Below are 26,573 nucleotides of genomic sequence, written 5' to 3'. Positions count from 1 at the left end.
CAATAATATGGTACCACCATGGGTTTTGATTAACTATATTAGTTAAAAGTTGGGCAGTTCAGCTCTCAGCACAAAGCAGGTAACATCTTGCACCCTAATGAGGTACCCTCAATGGTATGCATCCGATGAAGTGAGCTGTAGCTCACGAAAGCTTATGCTCAAATAAATTGGTTAGTCTCTAAGGTGCCACAAGTACTCCTTTTCTTTTTACTTTTTTAGGTTTCTTCCTGCTCGAATTCTCATTATTTTTGCTTGTATGCAAGTTTAAGGCAAGCAAATGGCTCAGCTATAATAAAGTTGCACCCAAAAGAACACTAATGCTCTCCAGGGTCCCAAGTGTGAGACAGAGTCATTTTGTTAGGGGGAAAAAAACAGTACTTTCAGAGCTACAGCATCAGCGCTCTAATGGCCTGAAAAATGGTTGCATTTTGGGAGTTTAACCCTAGAGGAGTTACCACTTCTCTTCTAAGAAAAAACAGAGAAGGGTAGTTAAGTTTTTTACCCTTTGTTCCCGAAAGAAGAGGTACAAGGCCTTATCTGGTCAGGGATGAATCAGTCTGTGTTCCAGCAATACAATACATTTGCCCCCAAGAAACCTCCTTAAGCACCAGCAACAGCCCATTATAGTAAATGTGATGAAAGTCATTTCATAGGACCCTGTAGCAATTTTTTGCTCTCTCAGCCTGTATGTGCAGATTTTAAATAAAATGAGATTAATCTATGCCTCTGATCCTCAAAGGAGACTGATGAATCATGACAATGTCACACAAATGAGTCACTTTAGATGACTCACACATTCAGCATAATTATCTAGCCGGTCTTCAGCAAATATAAAATAGTGAGTCATCATATTGCAGAAATGAGGACTATGTTGCATGAATGGGGGAGGAAATTTAGAAAAATTAAGAGTATCAGTTCTGTAAGCAAACTTATACTAGTTGCCTAAACTAATTTATTTTCATATGCAATCTGAGACACAGGTTTCTTCTTAGCTCTGATCATGTTTTATTAAAATAAATACCCTGCAATTTTGATATACAGGCAAGATTCCTCTTTAAATGTTTGTTTGATTTTATACATGTATGTAAGTTAGTCTTGTTTTTTTCCCCTTTAAAGCTGCTACATAACAAAATATCTTCCAACTCATACAAAATAGCACATTTTTCACTGTAAGAAGTGGTCTGTGTTATTGTTACAAAAGTTGTGTACAAAAACCCTTCAAATATGCAAAAATTCCAAAATACACTCTGACAGCAAATGCTCTGCGAACACTTTATTACACAAATTACATTCAGCCTCAGAAAATAGTATTTTAACAGTAATACTATCTAAAAATAAGACATCTCAGAAACACACCAACTAAGGAGGAAGAAAAAAGAATTAAATAGAGACTTTTTCTCTCTCTCAATGCAATATTATGTGATTTTAAAAAAATAGAAGAAGATTTAGCAGCTTTGTTTTCTTGTGGCACTGTATTTCCTCTGTACTGCAATAGTTTAAGGATATTGAACAGGAAAGGCACAAAAGAAAGAAACTGACAACTGAAATGTCATGAGGAAAATATTGTGCTAAAGCAGATAATGGGACTTATTTACAAATACAGAAAAGGTCCCAAAACAGAAATGATAAAATACTACTACTTTAAATCAGTACTGCCATTAAAAGAGGATTGTTTTCTTTATTAAGATGTTCACATAAAGACAACGGCACTGATATAAAACTTCCACACACTCCTCCACTTAAAAAAACCCCCAAACCAAACTAAAACCAAACAAATCCCAGTGTACAGCCCCACGCAGACTAGTACAGTTTACAATTAAATACACAAAATCTTAAACGTGCTAAAGGGAAAAGGAATCTGATGTTCTTGGTAGAATCATTCAATGTAGAATAAATCAAAGGCTGGTTTCATGATGAGGAAGATACTGGTGGGGGTGGGGGAGCTGAATACTCTTCTTCTGAGTCTGTACCATCATCTTCATCTTTTTCTTGATCACTCCCTTCAGTACTAAGTCGGTCAAACCCTTTCCGACTGTAGCTTTTGTGGCTTGCAAAGAAGTTCCCAAGGTTAAGGCCTCCACTACCTTTTCCTGTAGAAAGGAAATACCTAAGGTAAGCTTTCCATTACTGAATTTGAAAAAAAAATTCCTACCACTCATCCATTACCCACTTTAATGACCCTTATCCTTTTCCCAAAAGCACCTTCCACCAAGCCCTCGAAGAAGGCCAGCACATGAACCATCTTGGGAAGCTAGGCACATAGGTTGTGGCAAACAAAATTACAAATGGGTTTTTTTAGAGCTTCCTTTAGGATTCAGCTATAACAACCGTCTGAACAGCATCTCGTGTGTCCTGACCAGTTTGAACATAATTAGCCATCCCAGAGGCAGCGCTTCATTTCATTCACTATAAGAAACAGGGATAACTCATTATGACAGGTACCAGCTTCTTGGCAGGAATGGCAGATCATCTTGAGCGGACATATAAAAGGTGGTAGGAGGAAGGCATTATATATATTTATAATAAAGAGAGAGCTGAGGAGGAGAGACTTCCCCCACCTCTGCCCTTGGAAAATCCCACTCCCAGCACCAAGGTATTAAATATACAGTATTTATTCTCAAACATGTTTCTGTGTTGACTTACTTGAATAAAATCTGAGTTATTGGACTCTTAACAGTCAAAGATATCTTGCATTTTACTTACCTTGAAGTCTGCCCAAGATTCTTCCTGAACTTGATTCAAGTTTGTGGTCTGCATCAGCTGAAAAGATAAAGCAAATTTCAAAATAAGCATCAATGGCCCTATTCTGAAACAGTGCATTTTCTGATACTGATCAGCAGTTGAGAGAAAAATTGATATTGTCCAGTTTCATGGTTAGGGTAGAATTCTAACTCATAGTGGGAAAAAGGACACACTCTTTATTTTCAGTTTGTGCCATTCTTTCTATACGTCATTGCAGCCATTAAGATGATTAAATTCTCAGTCAAATCCGAGAACCACTTTCTCAACTGCTGGCTTTTGTGATCGTGAAGACTACAGTTGGAGAAGAACAACTTCATCACTTACACTGTCTGGATAATTATATTCCAGCACACTGCAAGTTGTAGTAAGACATGCCAAACAGTACTATACTTCTGTTCTCATTTGGACATGCATGTGGTACAGTTTGCTCTTGAAACACTCTAGATCCATGGTAGACACTTCAATGATCTCCAAATTTCTTGAGCTACTGGAAAATGATAGTGATTCTCCCACTGCAAATCCAAAGGAAAACAAAAAAACACAACCAAATTGTTTTTTCTACACACTACTTTGTATATACTCATAAATCAGTGCAAAGAATTTGCAGAACTAAGTGATTTGTTTTTACCAGTTTAAATATATTCTAGATATTTAACAAAGTCCAGTTTTATCAAAATGTTCCCATCCACTGTAAATTCAGTTACTCCAAAATGCACTAGAAGGAACAAATCTGCATGCTGGGAGATGGACAGGTAGATTTAAGAAGTCTTATTCATATCTGCTTTTTATTATGATTTAGCCCTCTGGAGTGTTTGCATATTTAACACTAAAAACAACAACTCCTCATGCAGTATTACTTTTCAATGTTGAACATTTGCAAGCAAGATTTTCTTCCACCATTATCACTGCACTTCAAACTTTATGCATTTTGTGTGAGGATTTCAATTACATTGGGTCTGTAATAGTGGTGGAACTATGTTATTTGCACAATTCATGTATGTTTTATTCTGTCTGTTTTACCAACTTTTTATGGCATACAGATAATCCAGGAAATGAACATTTAATTGCTAATTCATGTGACAGTTTCGAAGAAAGTAAAATGTGTTATAATAGGTTACTACAGTATGAACTGGAGACAACGTCACAGTTTTAGCACTATAAATACGCATTAAGAAGGTCACAGCTGGATTTCAAAGGGATGAAGGCACATACATAATAGAAACGTATGTATGACTCAGAAAATGCATGAGATAGTAAGTGAACTACCATTTATGTTCCCCTCAGACATTTTTTGTTAATGTTTGCAATTTGTTTATTTCTGGGAAATCCTGTAATACTGTTTATATCTTTCAGAGTAGCAGCCAGGTTAGTCTGTATTCGCAAAAAGAAAAGGAGTACTTGTGGCACCTTAGAGACTAAGCAATTTATTTGAGCGTAAGCTTTCGTGATGCATCCGATGAAGTGAGCTGTAGCTCACGAAAGCTTACGCTCAAATAAATTGGTTCGTCTCTAAGGTGCCACAAGTACTCCTTTTTGTTTATATCTTTATCGGTCTTTTTTTTTTTTTTTTTTTTTTTAAAGCTGCACTTATTTTGAAGAAAAAAGTATTCTAAGCTTTCCCAACATGAAAAGCATCTCTAAGTACATTATACATTGAATTTTAAAATAAAGGATTTATCTAAATCAAAATAATTATAATCAGAAGGCTCTTTCTGGGATTTCAGAACCAGTTTTACCCTGATAACAACTAAAGGGAAGATTTAGAAGGAAATACTGAAAAAGTGGTTTATTAAGGTACAATAATAAATGTATTTACAGACACAGTCATTTGTGGATGCCAACACAGGATTAGAATGCATTGCCATGGTACCTGTACACAGGATTAAATACAGACAACAGGACTCTTTTCATAATTTTGGCCCTGCCTGTTCAATGATGTCTTTGAATAATAAAAGTCTGTTGTTCTGGAATTTAAGAGTTATTCATGGTTACCTCCATAGACCCTTGTCTTCCTCCATCGAATAAATACAGCAATTGCCAACAGGACAACAATAGGAATAATTAGAAGAGTTGTAATAAGAACAAAGGAAATTCCAGGGCTGGCCTGTTCGACAATATGATGTTTTTCCCACTTCTTTTGAGACTCCGTTGAAACAGGTTTGTTTTTCAGTCTGGCTTCTATAACTGTCTCTGCTTCTTTAAGAAAAGAAGAGAATTGACATCGGTATCTTGGCATTTCAAGCAACATGCTTGAAAAGAACATGCTAATGCCCCGGAAATTTTCAGTAATTAATAATAGGCACCATTAAAACTATAAAATGACATGCTCACGGGATTTCTTAGCTACTGCTGGTGTCATCTCAAGAGCCATGCAGGGGAATAGAGATATAACTTTCTAAATGTCTGAGAAGATTAGAGTGTACTCTCTTTATTTCTCTAATATTTGCAGTTCAGAGGATGGAGATGGAACAACTGTCAGGGAGAGTTGCTCCTAAAGAATTCCAACATTTGAATGATGGGAAAATCCTGAAGCATTCCATTGTTATAACAAAGCAAGGCATGACATTACTTTCTCAGGAAGACATCCCCTTACGTTAGCTGCATAGATCCTTTTGCAAGTAACCGGTTACATTTTTGTATTATCAAGAATAAAAAGGGAATGTATTTGTTACAGTCCTTGAAACAATTAACCCAGAGGGGATTTGTATGTATGTGTGTGTTCGTTCAGAGCAGCTCACACTTTGCGAGATAGGCATTAATTGTATTGTGGTTGCATTTTATCCACAACTTTAGTTGCTAGAATTATGCCATGTGAAATGATTCCACCAGTTCATTTCCTTTTCCCTACAGTGCCATGGAGGAGGATGAATGGGAAAAGGAGGTTGATGCTATTGGTAGACTATAGTTATCAAGGAGGAACATGTGCCATATTGAGAAGGGAGCTGGATAATATGATCCCAAAAAGGTGCAATTTCAGCTGTGAAGTTTGACATGTGTGTATTGCTAGTAAATCTGTACAGCTGGTAATGTTTTGGATGAACTCCAATAAAACTATATACACTTCAGTATTTTCTACCGGGGTAGCCAAAGTGTGGCCTGTGGAGTCAAGTAAAGTCCAGAGAGTTCTATAATGCAGCTGTGAGTTCCCTTAGTCTTTAATATGGAGAAGTGGCAGCCAACGATTACCAGGTCCCAGCATGAAATGAGCCACTGAAACTTCTTAGGGCTTGTGTTCACTGGGGCATTTGAGAAAGTTACCTACACTTGAGTTAACTTCTCATGAGTTAGCCTTGGTCAGGTGAGAGCAGTCACACTGTAAAATGGTCGAGCTGCACAGTGGTTGGATTAGCAGCTGACTGAGTAACCAAGTCCCCACTGCTTTACTAGCTGGAGCATCAGCAGCACTCAAACTTCAACCCACAGCCCCTGACAGGCCAGCTGGCTTTAGTTTAAAGCCGCAGTTCCCAACATTTTCCCTGTATGACCCCATTTTCACATGTATTGCTTCCTGCGACCCCAGACAGCATGGAGGATGCCATTTTTAAATGGAGTTGTCCTTGCAGCTTGACCTCATACGCAGTTTATGTGTGAAGTCAACTGCAGCATGTCGGACACCATTTTGTTTTACAAAATGGCATCCTCCACACAGTATGACCTCGCACACATATGGTGTGTGTGAGGTCACGCTACATGGAGGGTGCCATTTTGTAAAATGGCATCCTCTGAACACTTGGGATTGCAGCAACCTTACGTGGGATCATGACCCAAAGTTTGGGAATTGCTGGTTTAAAAATATCACTTAACTCGAGCTAAAATTTGTGTGTGCACAGGAGTCAGGCTAGGGGCAACACTTCATTTATATCTCAAGCTAAAACTTTAGTGAAGACAAGCCCTTATTCTCCATGGACCACACTTCTGTAATGAAGACGAGAATTGTTGCAGACTGTTCAATTTTATGCCTAAGTAGGCGTTACCTTTCAGTTCCCAGCAAATTCTTTATGTTGCTCTCACTTTGACACAGCAGAGTTGGTACTGGGGACAGCCACTGTGACCAGAGAGGGGACTGAGTTCTAGTTTAGCTTCTAGGAAGTGTAAATCAAGACATTTTAAAACAAATTTATTTTGTTTATATTCCATTTTCTCCATTTTTAATAAATCTTGTTTTTATTAAGACTACTGTTTGGGTGTATCCCAGGAGAAGAGAACTCCACAACTTCTATGAGGAGGGGTTGCAGGATGAAAACTTTCTGGAACCTACATCCTGGACTCAATCTTGGCCAAGGAGCATGGAGAGAGGAGTCCACTCCCAGTGCACTGTGCTGCCATCAGGCTGCATCAAACAAACACACGAAGGGAAAAGCCAGAAGAACAAGGAGGGTAAGTTGGTGGAGGTGTTTGACCTGGGAACATAGGGTGAAACTTCAAGCAAAATGAAGCCACAAATTCTGTTTGGAACTGAACCCTGTCTAACCCCAACCAATAAATTCACTCCTTTGAAATCTGAACACTTTAATTCATCCTGGAAAGTATGAAAGTATATTGCCAGTTCAGTCATACAGCCGCCTTCTCCTTCCCAATAAGGTGCATACTGTACCCTTTAGCATTATAGCAATGGATAGACTAACCTATTTTATGAAAATCTCACTGATTACTTGACTGCTCATTGGTAACAGATTACAGATTGTGACTATTGAAAGGAAATAGGATTTAGGCTCTTTGCTCACTTGGGTGCATTTGAAAATACTCTGATTCTAGAACTGTATTTGGTTGCCACATAAGATTAGAAAAGGGGTTTCTAAGGAAATTCTTTAAATTTATTTATTTATTTATTTAAAAATTTCGAAGAAACTTTTATGGCATATTTTTGAGAAACATTTTTAATTAGTAAAAACACAACTTCATACTAATATCATGGACTAATTTATTTTATATTATTTTAAACTTTTTAAAAAAACTGCTGCATCAGAAACCTTTTCTGATATTATATTAGATGAATTTAAAAGCTTGCTATACGTCGTATGAACATATATATATGCATAAGTGCAATATTTGTATGTATATTTATAAAATTATATCGTTTGTTTTGTGAAATGCTCTCCAAGTTTTGCTATGTAGTGAGGCTTCACATTTTATGGGTCATGACAGAGAATGACTGTGGGGGCTTTTATAGATCTTTGGCTGCTCAGGTAGCAGCTATAGCTAAAGGCACTTTCTGATGTTAATCAGTTTTCCAAATTTGTGTCTCATTTTGAGATTAGACTACTGTAATAAGAGCACTCTACCATCTGTAAGTTATAGCTAGTGCATACCACATCAATCCACATTAAGCAGAACATCACACAGAAAGTATATTATATCTATACATTTTACTCCTGGGGGAATTCTGTGCCACTACATACGAGCAGAATTTATGTCCCCAGCAGATTTTATTTTCTCTGCAGAATACAGATTCTGCTGGACTTACACCTTTCACCCACCAAGGGCTGCTGTGGTTCCAGAAGAGAGGGCAACCAGCTGGTGGAGAGGTTGCGTTCGTCAGAGCAGGGCCAGGTAGGAGGCACCAGACAGAATTGAGCACATGGGGCTGCTGACATGGAGTACAGAAGGGCTAGTGGGGGAGGACAGACTGGGGCATAAGCTTAGGGGCTAGTAGGATGACAGCATTATGCCAGGGGCTGAATGGGAGGGTGGCTGCAGGGCCCCATGGGGACAGGGGGTAGAGAGGAGCAGGGATTCATGGGTGTAGGAGGGGGAGATTTTTGGTAGCCCAAAGTGCAGTAGCATGCCTAGACCACTGCCCACAGCCGGCATACCAATTGTTATATTCATTGCTGAAAGCAGCTAGAAAGGCAGTTGCTGAATCCTTAGCACAACTAACAGACCAGCAGGGGAGGGGAAAGTGAGTGACAACAAGGAGTGAACATGACCCAGTGCCCTCCTGACTTGAGTTTTTTCTGAAGCATGCAGTTGTGCAAAATGAAAAGTCTGGCCATAGTTAACTATTGTTATGTGAAATACAGCTGGTTAACTGAAGAAAAATTCCCTGCCTGACAGGCTGGAAAACTCCACACACAACTTCAGCTCAGCAGTTTTTTGATGAACAAGCCATGTAATACTAACAAACTGGGTATAAAAAGATGAAGAGATCTGAGCTCAGAGGACATTTGAATACTTGGGATATTTTGAGACACCTCTCAAGTTCCCCTGCAGATGGCTAGCTGGCCACTGGAAGTCTACAGATATCCACTTGAGACCTTGGGTAAATATTAAACTGGGGTTAATTTGGGGTGCTCTACTAATGTGCTGCAGACATGTGTAAGTACTTGATGTGACGTTGCACTCCATACGTTTTATGGAAATATGCTTATGAATATGACATAACTGGAATATGCTTTATGCTAAATACTCCTTGTACGGGGTCATTAGAAAGCTTATAATCTACTAAGTATGTTCACCCTATTTGTTTGCACGTATTATTTCTATGTCTGGAGTTAGGAGAATAAGATATAAACTTGTATCACTGATGTAAACATATTAAGTGGGGGCCATTAAGGGTGCTCCAGAAACAATCAGTTGAAAATGGCCTTAGTTACTTGAAAGTCTTCCTGTGTACGTGTGGGCCTGCCCATGGGGAACGGGGACTAGGGGTCTCACAGTGACATGTGACCATGTCACCTGATAATGAAATCCATCTTAAATCTGGTACTTTTCCATTTAGGAGGAGGGGTGGGGACCCAAAGAGAAAAGATTCCTGCCTTGTGCTAAAGCTATAAAAGGGGGTGGAACAGAACAAAGGGGGCAGCCAGTCATGAGAAAGCCCCTGCCTACCACCTGAGATGTCTGCTGGAACGAACAAGAACTATACCAGGGGAAAGGATTGGCCCCAGACTAGGAAGGAGTGTAGTCTGTGAAAGACGCTTATTGGAACATCTCTGAGGGTGAGATATTATCTGTAATCAGTTTCTTTAATGTATTAGGCTTAGACTTGCGTGTTTTTGCTTTATTTTGCTTGGTGACTTTGTTCTGTTATTACTTGAAACCACCTAAATCCTACTTTTTATACTTAATAAAATCACTTTTGTTTACTAGTAAACCCAGAGTAAGTGATTAATACCTAGGGGAGCAAACAGCTGTGTATCTTTCTCTATCAGTGTTATAGAGGGCGGACAATTTATGAGTTTACGCTGTATAAGCTTTATACAGAGTAAAACGGATTTATTTGGGACTTGGATCCCATTGGGAACTCGGTGTCTGGGTGCTGGAGAGGTAACCTGCTGAGCTGTTTTTGGTTAAAGACTGCAGCTTTGGGGGCATTGGCCCAGATCTCGAGTCTGTGTTGTTGCAGGCTAGCGTGTCTGGCTCAACAAGGCAGGGTTCCGAAGTCCCAAGCTGGCAGTGAAAACGGGCTCAGAGGTAATTTCAGCACATCAGGTGACAGTCCCAAGGGGATCTCTGTGACCAAATCCATCACACTTTAGACTAAATAAAGTAGACGCTTAGAGTGAAAGCACCTTTGTTTGCCTGCTTACATCAACTATCTATTGGCCAGACGTGCCGTGTCCCCCATTGATTTATTTCCTGTCATCACCTTGCAAAGAGTAAAGTTACCAAGAGCTCTGAGTTCAGCAAAACCCCGGGTAACATGGAGAAGGGAGCTGCAGACACAAATTGGGACGTGGGGTAAGAGGATGCAGAGATACATGGGGACGCGGGCAGATGTGCCCAACTAAAATGGGAGAGGCTAGGGGTCAGCCAGGGCCTACATGGGGGAGGCTCCCCAACTCTGTACAATCCCTTCCCACCCCCAACCCCTCCAAAAACCTGTTCCATACTTCTCCCATCCACACACAACCACTCTCCAGGTTTGCTCCCAGGCTTCCTCCCTCCCTCTACCCAAAGTCTTTGCACTTCTTCTGAGGGGTGCAGGAAATATGTTTATGTATTGTAGTTTAAATGAATTACTCAAAGTTCTGTATTAATATGTCTAGTAAGGAATCTATTTGTCAAAATTTTTTTCCTAGATTTTTTTTTTCCTCTGTATTGTTACAGACATACTTGCTGACAGGTATTTTGAAATAAATTACCAACATAATTGAAACTGGCATGGTTATATTGACAAATGTAATAAACAGAATTTTAAAATATTGTGTGCAGTATTTTTAATTTTTTGGCCGAGAATTCCCCCCAGAGGAACATTTGCTGCCTATTAGCTTCCAGGGGGAAGCTAAAAACTATTGATTTTAACCTACGTGCCCCGAAGTTGTATAGCAAGTGGTTATTTGAAAGACTCTCTCTGAATCTATGTGATACTACTGAACTATTCTAATCTAGATATCCCTGATTAAATGAGAGGCGGCAGCTAGCAGGGTACCTTTGCCAAAAAAGCCTCAGTGCTGCTATGGGCTTTTCACCCTCATCTGCCTCATCTGGATTTGTTGCACTTCCAGGCATACTTTTCTGCTGAGTACTTTGGGTGAGATTGTCTGATGAGAGAAGAGGATGCTAGTATTATCGTGTCTTAAAGGCAGTCTACTTTGTACTAACATGTTTACATTTAGTGATGTTGATGTTTTTTTCATATTTCCATTTATATCTAAAGCCTGGTGCTCTGAATTCTGCCAAAGTAAAAACAGTATAACTACAGTGCATTTTTTTCAGGGTAAATTACCACTTCTTCTGTAGAAGAGACTTGTGTAATAGACTATTATAATTTTAAAATAATTCCTCTTCATCTACCTTAGATCATTACCTTACCCCCTTTAAACCTTGTGCTATCTATGTTTCTTTACCTGCCTATTTTAAGTCCCTACGTTCTTTTGATTCTTTTCTCTTTGAATTCATTTTCACCCTGTTATTTTGAAAAAAAGGGGAAAAAAAGTAGATTGGAGGAACAAATTTGAGCAAAAGAAAATGCTTTATGCCATTATTAATAATGTAACCAGCACTGTCAATATGCTGTACAGACTAAATAAAAAGAAAATGGAACCAACAGCTATTTCAAATATGCTACTATTTTTTTCTGGATAATTGAGACAACTACATACCACAGCCACTTCTGCATCTAACAGAGCTGATGCCGATGCTATTTTGTGGATAATGGAGGGTCATACAGGACAGTCCATTGGGTACATTTCTGAGAGACACTTTTCACCAGTGAAGTTGAAGTGTTTGATTCTCCCATTATATTGGGTCTACCAGCAATGCAACATGCTACCCTATGTCCCCTCCCCATGCCAGTTCATTGTAACTCTGAACTACAGAAAATGATAGCAAAAAATTTAATTACTGTCAGACTAGTTAGCATTCCCTCCCTGATATTTCCTGGCAAGAGTATTTACAAAGCACAGAAACGCTTTCCAGTACAACTCTGGTATGCCCATTCCCATAAGGAATCTGACTAACCTTTTATTTCCTGCACTTCAATACCAGCCTTTTTAACTGATCGATGCTCCATTTCTGTAACACAAAATTGCTCTTCAGGCCAACTGACATTTTAGAAAGACTCTTGACATCTTTACCAAATGTACAATCCTCTAGTAAATATCACATTGTGTCTGAACTTCACCAAAGAGCGTCAACTAACTATCAGTGTCATCAGAATCTTATGAAAGCATGAGCGTGATTCACAAAGGCAGTTCTCAATAAATGTCCAACTCCTGTGCCACAAAGTGGTTTTGTGGGCACATAAGAGCTCATCACATTTCATATGATTAACATGGTTGGATTTAATTAGTAATAAATGGGACATTACCAGGGGAAAAATCTAAACCCTGGAGGAAGGTGTGGGGATATAGTAGGTAGTACTTTGCCATTAGAGGCTTCATTGAATCAATACCCCAGTATGGCATTTGGGGCATTGTGATACTGGAGGTGGAGTCTTTCAGGTGAAATAAACAACCCAAGGTTCACGTTTTATTAAAAATCCTACGGCACTTTGCACAAGAGTTGGGGTATTAAATCTAGTGCCTTGGCCAAATTCCAGCATAGCAATTTCATTCTCCCAAACCGAACTTACCTCTGAAATTCCAAGGGACATTATTCTTCGCTTCCTGCCCAAACTGTGTTGCAGCTGCTATATAATATGAAACAGCCACCACATTCTATCTCAGAAGTGGCTGTATTTCATCAGTGGGTGAAGTAATTCTATACATGCAGTTTGCAATATGGTTTATAAAGCATTTTGAGACTTTTGTGGACGAAAAGGTTTTATATAACATAAAGATAAGTACTTAAACAGTGGAAGTGTCATCCTATCTGAAAAGGCACATTCTGAAACATTTCACTAGTTCCAAATTCTTAACACTATTTAGGGGAAAGAGGAGGAGGGGAATCAATGGCTGATACTATGCTAACATGTGGTCTTGGACAGGTGGGTGAGGACCAGTTTAACAATGTTATCATAAATTAGATACAATTAAAATTAAAATGGACTCAGTTTGGACTTCTGGCTTTACTTCAGCCGCAGAGAATTTCCTGTATCACAACCTCTAAGTAAACAGAGGGCATTGTCAACAAATGATACATTACAGAACTGGAAAAAATTAATCTTAAGCATTTGTTTAAATACGTACAAACGATGTAACAAGAAAAATACTCACTGGGATATACAATTTCATATGAAGCTCTGTGACAAATTAGTTAATCTGCCCAGGATTCATATTTGATATAGACCAGGAATTAATGTTACAAACGAATGGTAAAAAGAGCAGCCAGTTTTTTGCGAAACATGCTTATTTTAAGCAATGAACTGTGAACATGAACGTGGAAAAATAAAATTCAACTGTTTAGCTCAAGCAATGAAACCAATCCTTAATCAAGGTACAGACAATGGACAGGGGATATCAGTCACTGAGAACATGGTTTCAGGGAAGTATCTTTTAAAGTACAAGTCAAAACAAAAGCAACATACTTTCTGTGGAAGTGAACTTCCATACTGTTTTGGCATAAGCATCTCCAATGTACACTGTTTTGTCTTCTGAAGCAACAACGTCATGTGGCATCTCAAAGCTCTGTCAAGATAAACAGCCACAAATCACTCCTGAATGACTACACAATGTATTAGAATTAAAACACAAATGCAAAAGGCCTGTTTAATCAAAAATTTGAGATACAGAGCCAAATTTAGCTCTCATATAATGGGTGCTATAAGCTTATGCTGGTGCCAGGCCTTCAAAGGAAAGAAGAGACAGGAATTACATCTCCATCAGGTGTTCACTTCCTCCAAGGGCAGTAGTTATTGTCATGATTTATAGAGAGCTTAACATGCCATACATTGTGCAAACAATTCAAACCTAGTGATTTACACTTTTTTTGCACAGTCCATTTTTGTCAATATTTTGCTTAAACATGTAAAGAACTGAATGTGGATATTACTGTGCTACACAATTAAATTAAAAGCTAACTTGTTTATAAATATAGTAGATGGACAGAGGAGAGGGAAAGTGACGAATATGTATAGCCATCACATAAGTAGAGTGCACGTATATTTTATAGACATATAATATGCACTAAAGTAGAAGATTTTTATGTATAAACCTCCACATACTTGTATAGGCAACTGGCATTTCCTAACTTTTGAGTGCTTGACTTTACAACCTTGATGATATTTTAATGTAGGTTTTTTGGACATAATATAATATACTTCATCACTATTGCAGCTGTAAGCATTGATACAGAATCATTTACCCTCTAGTAATTCTAGCAAGGTGTATACCAAGTGGTTAGTTACTTCCAAAGCGGAATAAAATTAGTAAACTTAAGAATTGGGCCCAACAGCTGTAAACCAACAATATTAGTTTGCTTTCTCTCCCATAAGGTCTCCATATACTTTCAAGTCAGCAAATATCCCAATTACTGTACATTCTCAGCAGCATGGAAAGTGCTAAACCCCTTCACCACATCCCTACCCCCGCCACGCAGTCTTTCAAGGATTGAGATATGGGAGTGAAAAACAATGAGAATGTTTCCCATGTATTTGGGAATAAGAATCATGAGGCTGATCTTGTCTCCTACATGATAATGCATAGTGATATCCTCTATGTCATCAGGCCTAGCTAATTGTGTCTGAATATTTGAAATAAACAATTATTTCTGAATATTTTACATACTAATATATTTTCAATTGTTGCAAACAACTGCATATTTAACTCTTGGAATAGGTGAATGAAGGGCTCCTATGTTAGCTAGGGTTGCCAACTTTCTAATTGCACAAAACTGAACACCCCATCCCGCACCAGATCCCGAGGCCCTGCCCCTGCCCCACCCCTTCTCCAAGGCCCCGCCCCCACTCACTCCATCCCCCCACTCACTCCATTCCCCCTCCCTCCGTTGCTCACTCTCCCCCACCCTCACTCAGTTTCACCGGGCTGGGGCAGGGGGTTGGATGCGGGAGGTGAGGTGAGAGCTCTGGCTGGGGGAGCAGGCTCTGAGGATTTTGGGGTGCAGGAGGCGGCTCCGGAGTGTGGGCTCCAGCTGGGGGTGTGGGCTCTGGGTTGGGGCCGGGGATGAGGGATTTGGGATGAAGGAGGGGACTCAGGGCTGGGGGCAGGGTGTTGGGGAGGGTGTGGACTCCAGGAGGGAGTTTGGGTACTGGAGGGGACTCCAGGCTGGGGCAGGGGGTTAGGGTGCGGGAGGGGATTCTGGGCTGGGGCAGAGGGTTGGGAGGGGGTTGGGGTCCCAGTGGCGCTTACTGCTGCTCCCAGGAAGCGTCCGCCAGGTCTCTGCAGCCCCTAGGTGTATGGGTGGCCAGGAAGGCTCCACGTTCTGCCCTCGCGCCCGCAGGCACTGCTCCCGCAGCTTTCATTGGTCACGGTTCTCGGCCAATGGGAGTTGTGGAGCCAACCAGACTTTTAACGGCCCAGTTGACAGTGGCAACTGGAGCCGCTGAGGTCAGTTTTCGACTGGGCATTCCAGTTGAGGACTGGATGCCTGGCAACTCTAATGTTAGCATGCTGGCAAAAATTAACTCCTAGCTTCGAGAAGTTGCATAATTTACTGGAGCAAATTATTAATAAACAGTTTTTTGTACCAGATAACATACTGTGAAAGACAAACCAGGGGCAATATCAAGGTACATAACAGCGTTAATTCAAGTCCATCTCGTAGTATCAATCACTAACTGGTTCTCATAAAACCCACAGATAGTGTTTGCTGCAAGTGGTAATCTTTTCCTAGTTAAAAAGAATGGGGGAGGAAGGTAGTGCGGAGGAGAGGGAAGAGGCTGAAACATAGGGAAGGAAAGAATAATAAAATTGGATATTTGGCCTTTAATCTACAGAGATCAGTCTCTTCTTCTGTTTGGCTTTACACATCAAATTAGTTTCTTGGCTGGAACGCTATCCTTAGTTAAATGAGGGACTTCCATGAGAGGCAATAAGCTGCTTTGTACTGGGTAAATTCTAAGGCAGTACTTATGTGTTGTGCAATTTAAAACTCATTTACTTAGGGAAAAATGGACAATTAAATATCTTCTTTTTTCCATTGAAACTACTATTGCCGAATTGTCAGCAGTGAGCCTGATAGCTGACTTTAGCAAAGCTTTTGATACGGTCTCCCTAGTATTCTTGCCAGCAAGTTTAAAAAGTATGGATTGGATGAATGGACTATAAAGTGGATAGAAAGCTGGCTAGATCATCAGGATCAATGTGTAGTGATCAATGGCTTGATGTCTAATTGGCAGCCGGTATCATGTGGAGTGCCCCAGGGTCAGTCCTGGGGCCGGTTTTGTTCAACATCTTCATTAATGATCTGGATGATGGGATGGATTGCACCCTCTGCAAGTTCATGGATGACACTAAGCTGGGGGGAGAGGTAGATATGCTGGAGGGTAGAGATAGGGTCCAGAGTGACTAGAAAAAAATTGGAGGATTGGGCCAAAAGAAATCTGATGAGGTTCAACAAAGGACAAGTGCAGAATCCTACACTTAAGATGGAAGAATCCCATGCACTGCAACAGGCTGGGGACCAACTGGCTAAGCAGCAGTTCTGCAGAAAAGGACCTGGGGATTACAGTGGACGAGAAGCTGGATATTGAGTCAACAGTGTGCCCTTGTTGCCACAAAGGCTAACGGCATATTGGGCTGCATTAGTAGGAGCATTACTAGCAGATCGAGGGAGGTGATGATTCCCCTCTATTCGGCACTGGTGAGGCCACATCTGGAGTGTTGCGTCCAGTTTTGGGCCCCCCACTACAGAAAGGATGTGGATAAATTGGAGAGAGTCCAGCGGAGGGCAATGAAAATGATTAGGGGGCGGGAGCACATGACTTATGAGGAGAGGCTGAGGGAACTGGGCTTACTTAGTCTGCAGAAAAGAAGCGTGAGGGGGGATTTGATAGCAGCCTTCAACTACCTAAAGGTAGGTTCCAAAGAGGGTGGAGCCAGGTTGTTCTCAGTGTTGGCAGATGACAGAACAAAGAGCAATGGGGGAAGTCTAGGTTGGATATCAGGAAAAACTATTTCACTAGGAGGTGGTGGACTCTCCATCCTCAGAGGTTTTTAAGGCCTGGTTTGACAAAGCCCTGGCTGGGATGATTTGGATGGGGTTGGTCCTGCTTTGAGCAGGGGGTTGGACTAGATGACCTCCTGAGGTCTTTTCCAACCCTAATCTTCTACGTGCTCTACCCCCTACTAACACTGCCCTCAAGAGTTAATCCCTCTCAGAGCTAAGACCGTTTCATGAGTCTTGCACTGAGGAGCTATCGGCACAGGAGTGAGAATCCTTTAGAGATATCTTTAGAGAAGCAAATGTTGTTCCTGCCTTACATGCCTTTTCCAGATATCTTTCACACCGTTCAAGACACAGAAATCGACTGATCCCTCACTGGACAAATATTCCCATCAATGTAGGCACATCCTCTCTCTCACTCTTCAGCTTTAATTCATTGTCTTTCAGACTAATTTGGGAATTGTTATATTTCCAAAGAGATCAGTCTTAGGAATCCTATTTAGGATCAGCTTCCTGTTCAGCAGCAAGAAAACAACTGTCACATCAAGCCTTTTCTGTTCCAAGTGAGTACACTGGATGAATGAATGAAAGGGTGAACTAGTCCTGTTGGGTTCTGAAAGGTGATCTATTTCCTTACAACTGGTTAATACATCCTTAACCTGAGAATCCCAACAATGATCTGCTATACACAGAGAAAAAAGTCACACTAAATATACGGAACCGTCAGCTAATATGGGACAATTATCCCCAATTTCCTGAATGGGATGGAGAATGATGCAGAAGGAATGATATAAATATTAACTACAAGCGTAGGGGCAGTTATCCTGCCAAATCACTAATAAATATAAGATCTCCCTCCCCCATGTCAAACTGTTTTAGGTTATTTGTCCCTTCCTAGGGGAAAGGATGCAGATGAGTGCTTTACTTGCTTTTATTTGTAAGAACCTTAAAAACGTTCTTGTATGAAGAAATATTGAATCAGAGCTTAAATAGCTTTCATTCATTTACCTCTCTGAAGATATTCCTGGGAAAAAGAATGGCATCTTTTCACTACAGGATATTTCTGAAAGTTGTGCAAATGGTTTACTATGCAGGCCCAAGAATCAAATTTTCAGCAATCCCCTTTAAGTGTGCACGAAAAGTTTGCCAATATAATTAAGGGAGTCAGCTTCAAACTTTGTCCTGATTATCAACATCCACTCCCTCTCAAAAAATAAAAACAACATCTCCACAGTCTTATAAGGTCTTTCTCTGCCTGGAAACAGTAGTAACACAAAAATTAAAAAGCATAAATTACTGTGTGGCATGTTTCTAAACAGGTTTGTGCAAAACCATGAATGTTGGTTTCAAGCCAGTTTATTTTTATTTATAGAATTGTGTATAGGTGCACAGCAATATATGAACACTGAGAAAGACAATGTTTGGCACAGCTTAAAATAGGATTGCAACAAATAGGGTATGAGATACACAATACTGGCAACTTCTGACACCCCTTCTTTGATTTACGATAGGCTAGGAGAACTTTTAGTATATTGTGACGAAGTTCCTTCTCTGCCTTGGTGGGTCCAGCGCTTATTGGCGGATTTGCTCGCCTCGGAGATTCACGGCAGCCCTCAGTTTGGCGACTTTTGCTAGTGGCTCGAACCTGCCATTCACTCAGCTAACCTCATCACTGGCTAGCATAGGGAAACAGAAGGAGAACAATCCCTGCTGTCTCTGCTGATCCACCTAGTGGGTTGGGAGACTGGCCAGGGACCTTCCCCTCTGGTGGGACCCACAGTCCAGGACAACTCCTCCGGTATCCAACAGGGAGTTGGGGGGAACCAAGGCCCGCCCTCTACTCTAGGTTCCAGCCCAGGGCCCTGTGGATCACAGCTGTCTACAGTGTTTCTTGTAACAGCTGTGTGACAACTACAACTCCCTGGGCTACCTCCCCATAGCCTCCTCCCAACACCTTCTGTATCCTCACCACAGGACCTTCTTCCTGATGCCACATAGCATTTGTACTCCTCAGTCCTCCAGCACCACGCCCTCACTCTCAGCTCCTTGCACGCCCCCCACTGACTGAAATGAGGTCATTTTTAAACCAGGTGCCCTGATTAGCCTGCCTGTCTTAATTGATTCTAGCAGCTTCTTAAATTGGCTCCAGGTGTCCTAATTAGCCTGTCTGCCTTAATTGGTTCCAGCAAGTTCCTGATTGTTCTGGAACTGCCCATGTTACCTTCCCAAGGAAAAGAGACCTCCTTAACCTGGGGCTAATGTATCTGCCTTCTATCACTCTCCTGTAGCCATCTGGCCTGACCCTGTCCCAATATTTAAAAATAACTTTAAATTACAGTATTACTTGAGTGAAAATTTGGTATCCCATAGTTCTACACTGGTCTTCTGCAAGGAATGCATGTAGTCACATTATATAAATTTATATCTCCAGACAGGAGTACTATTACTGTTTATATTGGTATATTATTACTGTTTAAAAAAATAAGAACTCTGAACCTCTACCCTTTCCTTAAATGAACTTGAAAGGCGCAGCTCAGTTTGGATAAGTCACCCAGTCTCATCTCTGACTTGCAATATCCACATGGCAATTTAAAATGTCAGTTGCGTAGTGAACCTTGGACAGCTGCTGTATTGAAACTTGTATTGTTCTGGGGTTTCACCTGATCAACAGTGTGCAAAGGATGCCTTAGAGTATATGAAGAAAAATTACAATCCAGTACAACATAATACAGCAGCCTCAGACCCTGGAATCATCCTGCTAAACGTTAAAGTTTGTATGAAGTGTGAGGGAGTTAGACATCAGTGTACCCATGTCCTAAATCCACCAAGAACACTGTGAAATACTGTACCTTTCTAACAGGAATGAAAGTGTCAATTATTTCTCCAGTGGAAAAATTCATCACAAATCCTTGCACTATGTCTCCAGGATACGGCATTCCATTAACTGCAAAGAGCAGACCACCTGCAACAAACACACACTCATTCATTAGTGACCTACAGATTATTCTCTTCTATTTACAAAATAGCATAAATAAAAAAGTTGCCTCAAAGAGACAGAATCAGAAGCAACTATGGAAGAACAAGAGCTCCAGACACAATTAAACATTTATTTAAATTGAATTAGGGAATGTTGGAAGCTGTGTAAACCAATAGGATGGAACAGGAAAGTCCTCCGAGGGAGTTACCTGCACTTCACCAGATTCAGAATGAATAGAGGAAGGGAAAAAGAAATCAAAAAGAAGCATACAAATTCCCTGGAAGTTTAAAATCTAGCAGAAATGAGCTGGAGCTCATCTCTGAAAAGATGATATCTGTAAGCATTTAAGGGTCAAAAGAAACGAGTCCTCCTTCTCTACCCTTTTTTGTCTTTTAAGCTTAATTTAAACAAACAAAACGAAACACCCGGTTTTCATAGAATCATAGAAGATTAGGGTTGGAAGAGACCTCACGAGGTCATCTAGTCCAACCCCCTGCTCAAAGCAGGACCAACCCCATCCAAATCATCCCAGCCAGGGCTTTGTCAAGCCGGGCCTTAAAAACCTCTAAGGATGGAGATTCCACCACCTCCCTAGGTAACCCATTCCAGTGCTTCACCACCCTCCTAATGAAACAGTTTTTCCTAATATCCAACCTAAACCTCCCCCACAGCAACTTTTGTCCCAGCAGTGGGCTGGTTTGGTCTGCACTGACAGAGTAAAAGACACCAGCTGGCACCCTGCTCAGAGTCAGGGTGTATGTGTGTGAGCATGATGAAAGATGGAGTACCTGTCTACCATAATGGTTAATTGGCTACTTCAAAGGGTACTGTGATGGCAGATTGGTTCTTGTGTGCTATGTGAGAGCACAGAAGATCCTCTCAACCACTTGGCATCCTTGGTTCCAGTTGTGTCCAAGACAAACAAAAACAAACAAAACAAAAACCAACTCAGGTTGGTTGCTTCAGCACTTTTCTAGAGCTTTTGCACTTCCAAATCTCTGAACAGGCTCTTCAGGAAGCAGTACTTCCTGTTTATGATGGACAAGAAGTGCTGTTTTAAGCATGGTATTCTCTCCCCTTTTGGTTTATTCTTTCTCCTGTTTTCACCACCCTTTTATTTTTCTTCCTGTTTTCTCTTTTCTACTTCCTTGTCTGGTTATTTTGCTCTCATCACTGTCATCCTCTTTTACCTGACCATTTCTCTCCTTTCATTCCCAAATACACCTCTCTTTCCTCATGCAAAAGAAGCAACACATACCCATAGTTACAGCACAAATAAAGTGATGAATACAGATTTCAAACCTGGTATGAAACTGTTTAAAAACCTTAGAAAGTATTTATGTCTACTGTTTACTTTGAGTTTTCAGGCTTCAGAATATAGGTGGTACATAAGATAGCAAACTGGAGGGTTCTTTTTATTTTATTTATTTATTTTTAAAATAGTAGCCGAAGAAGAGAGAGAAATGCAGCCACAATCTGAACATCCCTGAACTCTGGATTTAACTTTTTACTTTGCTCCCAACATAAACATACACATTTGGCTATTAAATTAAAAAAACAAACAAACAAAAAAACCCCACACCACCTTAAGTTTTGGTATTTAAAAACAGCAACACCATCATGTAATTATTTTTTATTCTCCGATTTTTATTATTGTTCTCTAAGAAATTTGACAATTTCTTTTCCTGTTGTTTGGAAATATATTTTCCTGTTTCTCTAATGGAGCTTGTTATTTGACTGTGTAACCACGAAGGTAAAAAGTGCAAACAATATTGCCTATTTGTTGGCATTACATTTAAGAAAGTTCATTTCTTCATAATTTCTCGAATGGAAAGGTAGTTTTTTTCCAAAATTAGACAGTTGCAAAAATCTATATAATTTTGAAAAAGAACAAATTTCTGGCCTAAGATATGAGATAGTCTCTTAATTAAATAATATTGTGTGTTGTGTTATTGAAGTGATTAAGCATATAACTTAAATATGAAGAACATGAAAAAAGCCATTACCTGGAATATATGAAACTGCAAATAATTCTCTTCCAAACAATTTGTGTTTGATTTCTCTTGTGAACTCTCCAGTTTCTGACCTAAAACACTGAATTCGTCCATTTTCCCTGTCTGCTACACACAGCTGACCAAACTCAGGTACCAGTGTTAAGCTGTGAGGGATTCGGAACTGGCCAGGTTTGGCTTTGCCTACTGAAGTCTCTGCAAAAGAAAATATCCAAAAAATTCGCAATCTGAAATAATCATCTTTGGCTAGAAATAGTGTTATTCTACATTGTGCAATATAACCATGGGAAAAAGAATACACGATTCTCATTCCCACCAACAGTTTAAACCTAATAAAGTAAATGGAGTTATTTTCACTTTAAACCACGATACTGAAGGGAAAAATCAGGCACAAATGTTTGTACTGAAGTTACTTACTTCACCACAAAATGCTTGACAAAGAAAAAAGTTTCATATATAATTTCTTGAGTTAAACAGGGATTTAATTATTTACAAGAATTGAAAGGACTATGCCAAAGCTTAACAAGAAGTTACCACACCTCAGAATTTTAAGTTCTTATTCAAGCAATATTTAAAAAAAATGTTTATTAAAATAGGGGCATTTTATTGATAACCTAGTAAATTCATGTGCATAGTTGTTCTGGAAGCGTACACATTCTTTTCCTTCTGCTTTTTAAAAGATGTGTTAAAAAAATCTACATATAGAACTACATATACATATAGAACTATGTATGAAGGCATTCAAAAGATAAGACGACCCTGATATCCAATCAGGGCCTGTGAGCATTATTTACCACTTATTTCTGTTACAGTAATCTCAGTAAACAATTTTACATAGGCTGCATTTAATAGTTTAAGACCACAGCAGGCTCAGTAGCTAGTTAAACATCAAGAGCTTTAATCAGTACCTTCCCCCCACTGCATGGTGAACATTCCGTTTGGAGAGAACACAACAATTCGGCTGTTACAGTAGCCATCAGACACATAAATGTTGCCTGTGACTGGATCCACGGCCACATCGGTTGGTTGACAGAAGTGATTTTTGTCACTGCCTGGTTGCAAAGATCTTCCCAGGATCAATAAAGGTTCTTTATCATGTACTCCCAATTTGAACACCTTTTGTAGTCAATGGAAAACATAAGAGATTTCAAGTTATAGAAAGTGATGCATGATAGCTAGTCCAAGTATAATAGTGATTGTTTAGGGAAAGTATATAAATCTGCTCTATAGAAAGAACATTTTTACATGCACATTTATTTTATTAGGCTTTTTATATACATATCGCTTCAATGAAGAAATCCATCATCAAGAATGTAATGGCATTGATTCTGGAAAAAATCTGCATAAAATATAAATCAGCAGCAATTTCAGCCAATGAGGTAGCTGACCATTTAATACTTGTCTATACGGGGAAATTGACCAGCATAAGTTATTCTGCTATAGCAAAGTAATTATTTTAGAATTAAGTCACTTTTATTCCACAACAGTGTCCATATAAGACGTTATTCTGGAATAACTAATTCCGCTATAGCTACTCTAGTGAATTTCCCCATATGGACCAGCCTTTAGTGTATATCTTAACAGCCACAATTTAATAATTTTATTAAGCCTTTAGCAAAATATACAAACTAATTCAACTAAAAGTAATGAGATCACATACAGTACTTCCAGAAAAACACTGAAAACAGAAACATTGAACAAAACATTGTTCCAGAAAAACACATACCTGATGGAGAGCTACATCAGTGACCCAGTAGTTACCATCTTTATCTATACTCAAGCCATGTGGCAAATAAAATCTGCAAACATAAATTTAAAAGAACTGCATTTAAAAAACGAAAGTGATGTGGCAGATACTGTTACAATCCATGACTGGTCTATTATCTACATTAGTGTCTAATTTTTTTCCCAAGAGCAATTCAAGATTTTGCTCATCATCTACAAAGCCTTGTGCCCCTACTACTATCTAAGATACTGAGATACCTCTATGCCCCACTGCTGCAGTCGGTTGGAATGCTCTTGTTGTCAGCATACAGGGTTAAAGTTACAGGCAGCTGGACTTTCTTGGTAAAGGGCCCTCAACCCTGGTCCTCACATTCAATCCCTTGTGCCAACAAGGGCAGCCTTTACAATGCTCTGCCAGATACATTTGCTCCATACGAGTATTTGTTAATTTGGGTCAGTAGATGAAGGGTATTGATTGTTAGGGAGTGGAGGGAGACAATAGCAAAGTTGGTTTTCATCCATTGCCTGCTGTTCGCAATACTGGTTGATTTTTTAATTTTTTATAAATGAAACCAAATGTGAGAGAGATGATATGTGACATAAGTCTTAGAATAAAAAAATATACTGATTAAACGCTTCAGGATGAAATGTAGTATACAAGAATATAAAAGTTTGATTAATAAAAGTAAATACAACTTACAGATTTTTGCCTGTGGAATCAAGAATGTCTGCATTACTTGGGTCTATTACAAGAATTGTGTTCTGTTCAATTGGTCCAAGTCCTCTTTGTTGATAAACAAAGCTACTGTCAAATGAACTATAAAGATATATTGAAATACAAAGTGAATATGTTAGACGTTTCAGTTCACAAGAAAGATACATGACTTATAGCAGAACTTTGTAGACTAATAAGGGAAAAATCTTAAATTTTCTAAGTTTTTATGCATCTTCTTATACTTCTGTATTATCACGGAAGTGTTTTGGATTGCAGCTCTTTTCACAGATGTCATTCCCAGTGACAGTGAATGTGTGTAATCAAAATGAGCAGACACAACCAAGACAATCCTGTATTTTCAATCATTGTTAAAAAAGCAAATTTCAGCTTCACTTTTTATTTTCTTTGTAATGACACAGAGAATTTTTGTTGTTTCATGCTTCTCAGAGTACTCATGAAGATAGTTGCCAAGAAAGTCTTAAACCTGAATTGTTAACTTACTGCATTAATTTATGTAAGTTTTCTGTGCACTTTAATATTCTTGCCGGTGTTTATTCCAGTAACACCTACTTTCTTTTTCTACTTTTCAGAAAACGTTTGGTAGAAAAGCATGTCATACTATGTACATGTCCGCTTTCCTACAACTGCACCCCCAAAATAACTAAGTATACAGCAAGTAAATTCAAGAACAAGCAAGATTTAGTTCTGCCATCTCAACTTTTAACCCAAAATTTAGGGAGCTAAGATTTCTTAAATTCACAGAAAGTGAATTTGAGCTACTTGTACGAGGTCAAATTTCCACATGCTTAACTAAGAAGAAAGTATTAGTGTACGTATCTCTGTCCATAAATTGATTTCAAAAAGTGCTCCGCATTCAAGGAAGCTAAGCACTAACGGTACGTGCATATAAGTGGAATTCTTCAAACCAAAAATTTAATCTAATTAGGTGTAGAAAATGTAATTTAATTTTTGACTAAAATGTTTGAACATACTTGAATTACTATTACTTTTTCTTAAAAGCAGTTTCTTAGTCCCTACTGAGTTCAATCCAATTGTGATCAATACATTTTGGTAAAAAGGAAGCTACTTTACAAAGCTTCAGACATGGCTGTGAATAAAACTATTAATACGCTGTACATTACAGCATGAACGGTATAAATATTTAATGTTATGGGGAAGTTATCTGTCCACAGTTTTCCATTTGGGAAAGTGATAGACTACTCAGGTCTGTCCCACATCCATTGATTAGTTGGTTGATTTGTTTATTAAGTTTATACACAAACCACAATTAGAAAATCTTTAGGGTTATATTCCTGTGTCATTAAAATGTACATGACCTGACACTACTTGTTATATCATCATCTAGGTTTTATTTTTTGAAAGGTACCAATAAATCCCTTCCTTTTCTCATAAACGATGATGAACAGGGTGGCAGTTTCTAGAACATTCCTCTTTTTTTTCGTCCTAAACTTAGGAGCTAGAGTCCTTTGTACAGAGGCAGGGTAATTTACTATTCAGTCACTGATCAAGAGACAGACAAATGAATGACAGATACATGGAATGGATTTAAGCAGCAGGCTGCAACTTTTTTTTAATAGTGGGAGGTGCATTATGTGTCCTGTCTCCTATTCTCTCTTACCAGGGATTTAACCGGGTCCAGTGCGATGTACATGTCTCCCACCATACAACCAATAACTCAGGGCACATCTGCCTGGGCCTAAACCCCCATCCACACTGCCTGGTAGCTATTTCCTGCCTAATCTATTTGTTAAAGCCATGGAGCCAGTTGTTAGCCCCTGCATCTGACAAATGGACTTCGCTATCCCTGAAAAAAAGCTCAGGCCGAAGATATTATACATCCTTGTGTGTGATCACGGACTTTCTTCTGTTTAAATGATTTGGGAGTGGGGGAGGAAAACAGAAATATGGATCATGCTGACTAATACTAGGTCTAAAA

The 26,573-nt window shown here is 39.4% G+C and overlaps 1 protein-coding gene across 7 annotated transcripts in view; it reads right to left on the bottom strand.

Annotated features, from left to right (window-relative positions):
• Window positions 1-1,028: 1,028 nt before the first annotated feature.
• The window catches only part of PAM (peptidylglycine alpha-amidating monooxygenase), a 218,322-nt gene continuing 192,777 nt past the window's right edge, over window positions 1,029-26,573 (bottom strand). For 3 of the 7 annotated variants that reach the window (XM_084628612.1, XM_084628614.1, XM_084628613.1), the window contains 10 exons: window positions 24,602-24,718; window positions 23,903-23,975; window positions 23,085-23,292; window positions 22,171-22,371; window positions 20,037-20,149; window positions 13,652-13,751; window positions 12,145-12,198; window positions 4,735-4,938; window positions 2,704-2,760; window positions 1,031-2,090 (listed from right to left, as the gene is read on the bottom strand). In XM_084628612.1, coding sequence (XP_084484738.1) covers window positions 1,909-2,090; window positions 2,704-2,760; window positions 4,735-4,938; window positions 12,145-12,198; window positions 13,652-13,751; window positions 20,037-20,149; window positions 22,171-22,371; window positions 23,085-23,292; window positions 23,903-23,975; window positions 24,602-24,718 — 1,309 coding nt within the window. In that variant the 3' untranslated portion in view covers window positions 1,031-1,908. Of the gene's footprint in view, window positions 2,091-2,703; window positions 2,761-4,734; window positions 4,939-12,144; window positions 12,199-13,651; window positions 13,752-20,036; window positions 20,150-22,170; window positions 22,372-23,084; window positions 23,293-23,902; window positions 23,976-24,601; window positions 24,719-26,573 lie in introns of all 7 variants that reach the window. The other 4 variants (XM_084628615.1, XM_084628618.1, XM_084628616.1 and 1 more) reach the window with 4 other exon arrangements.

The sequence above is a fragment of the Lepidochelys olivacea genome, assembly GCF_965140295.1.
Source record: "Lepidochelys olivacea isolate rLepOli2 genome assembly, chromosome: 5".
Classification (NCBI taxonomy): Eukaryota; Metazoa; Chordata; order Testudines; family Cheloniidae; genus Lepidochelys; species Lepidochelys olivacea.
This window is presented reverse-complemented; position numbering and strand designations above follow the sequence as displayed.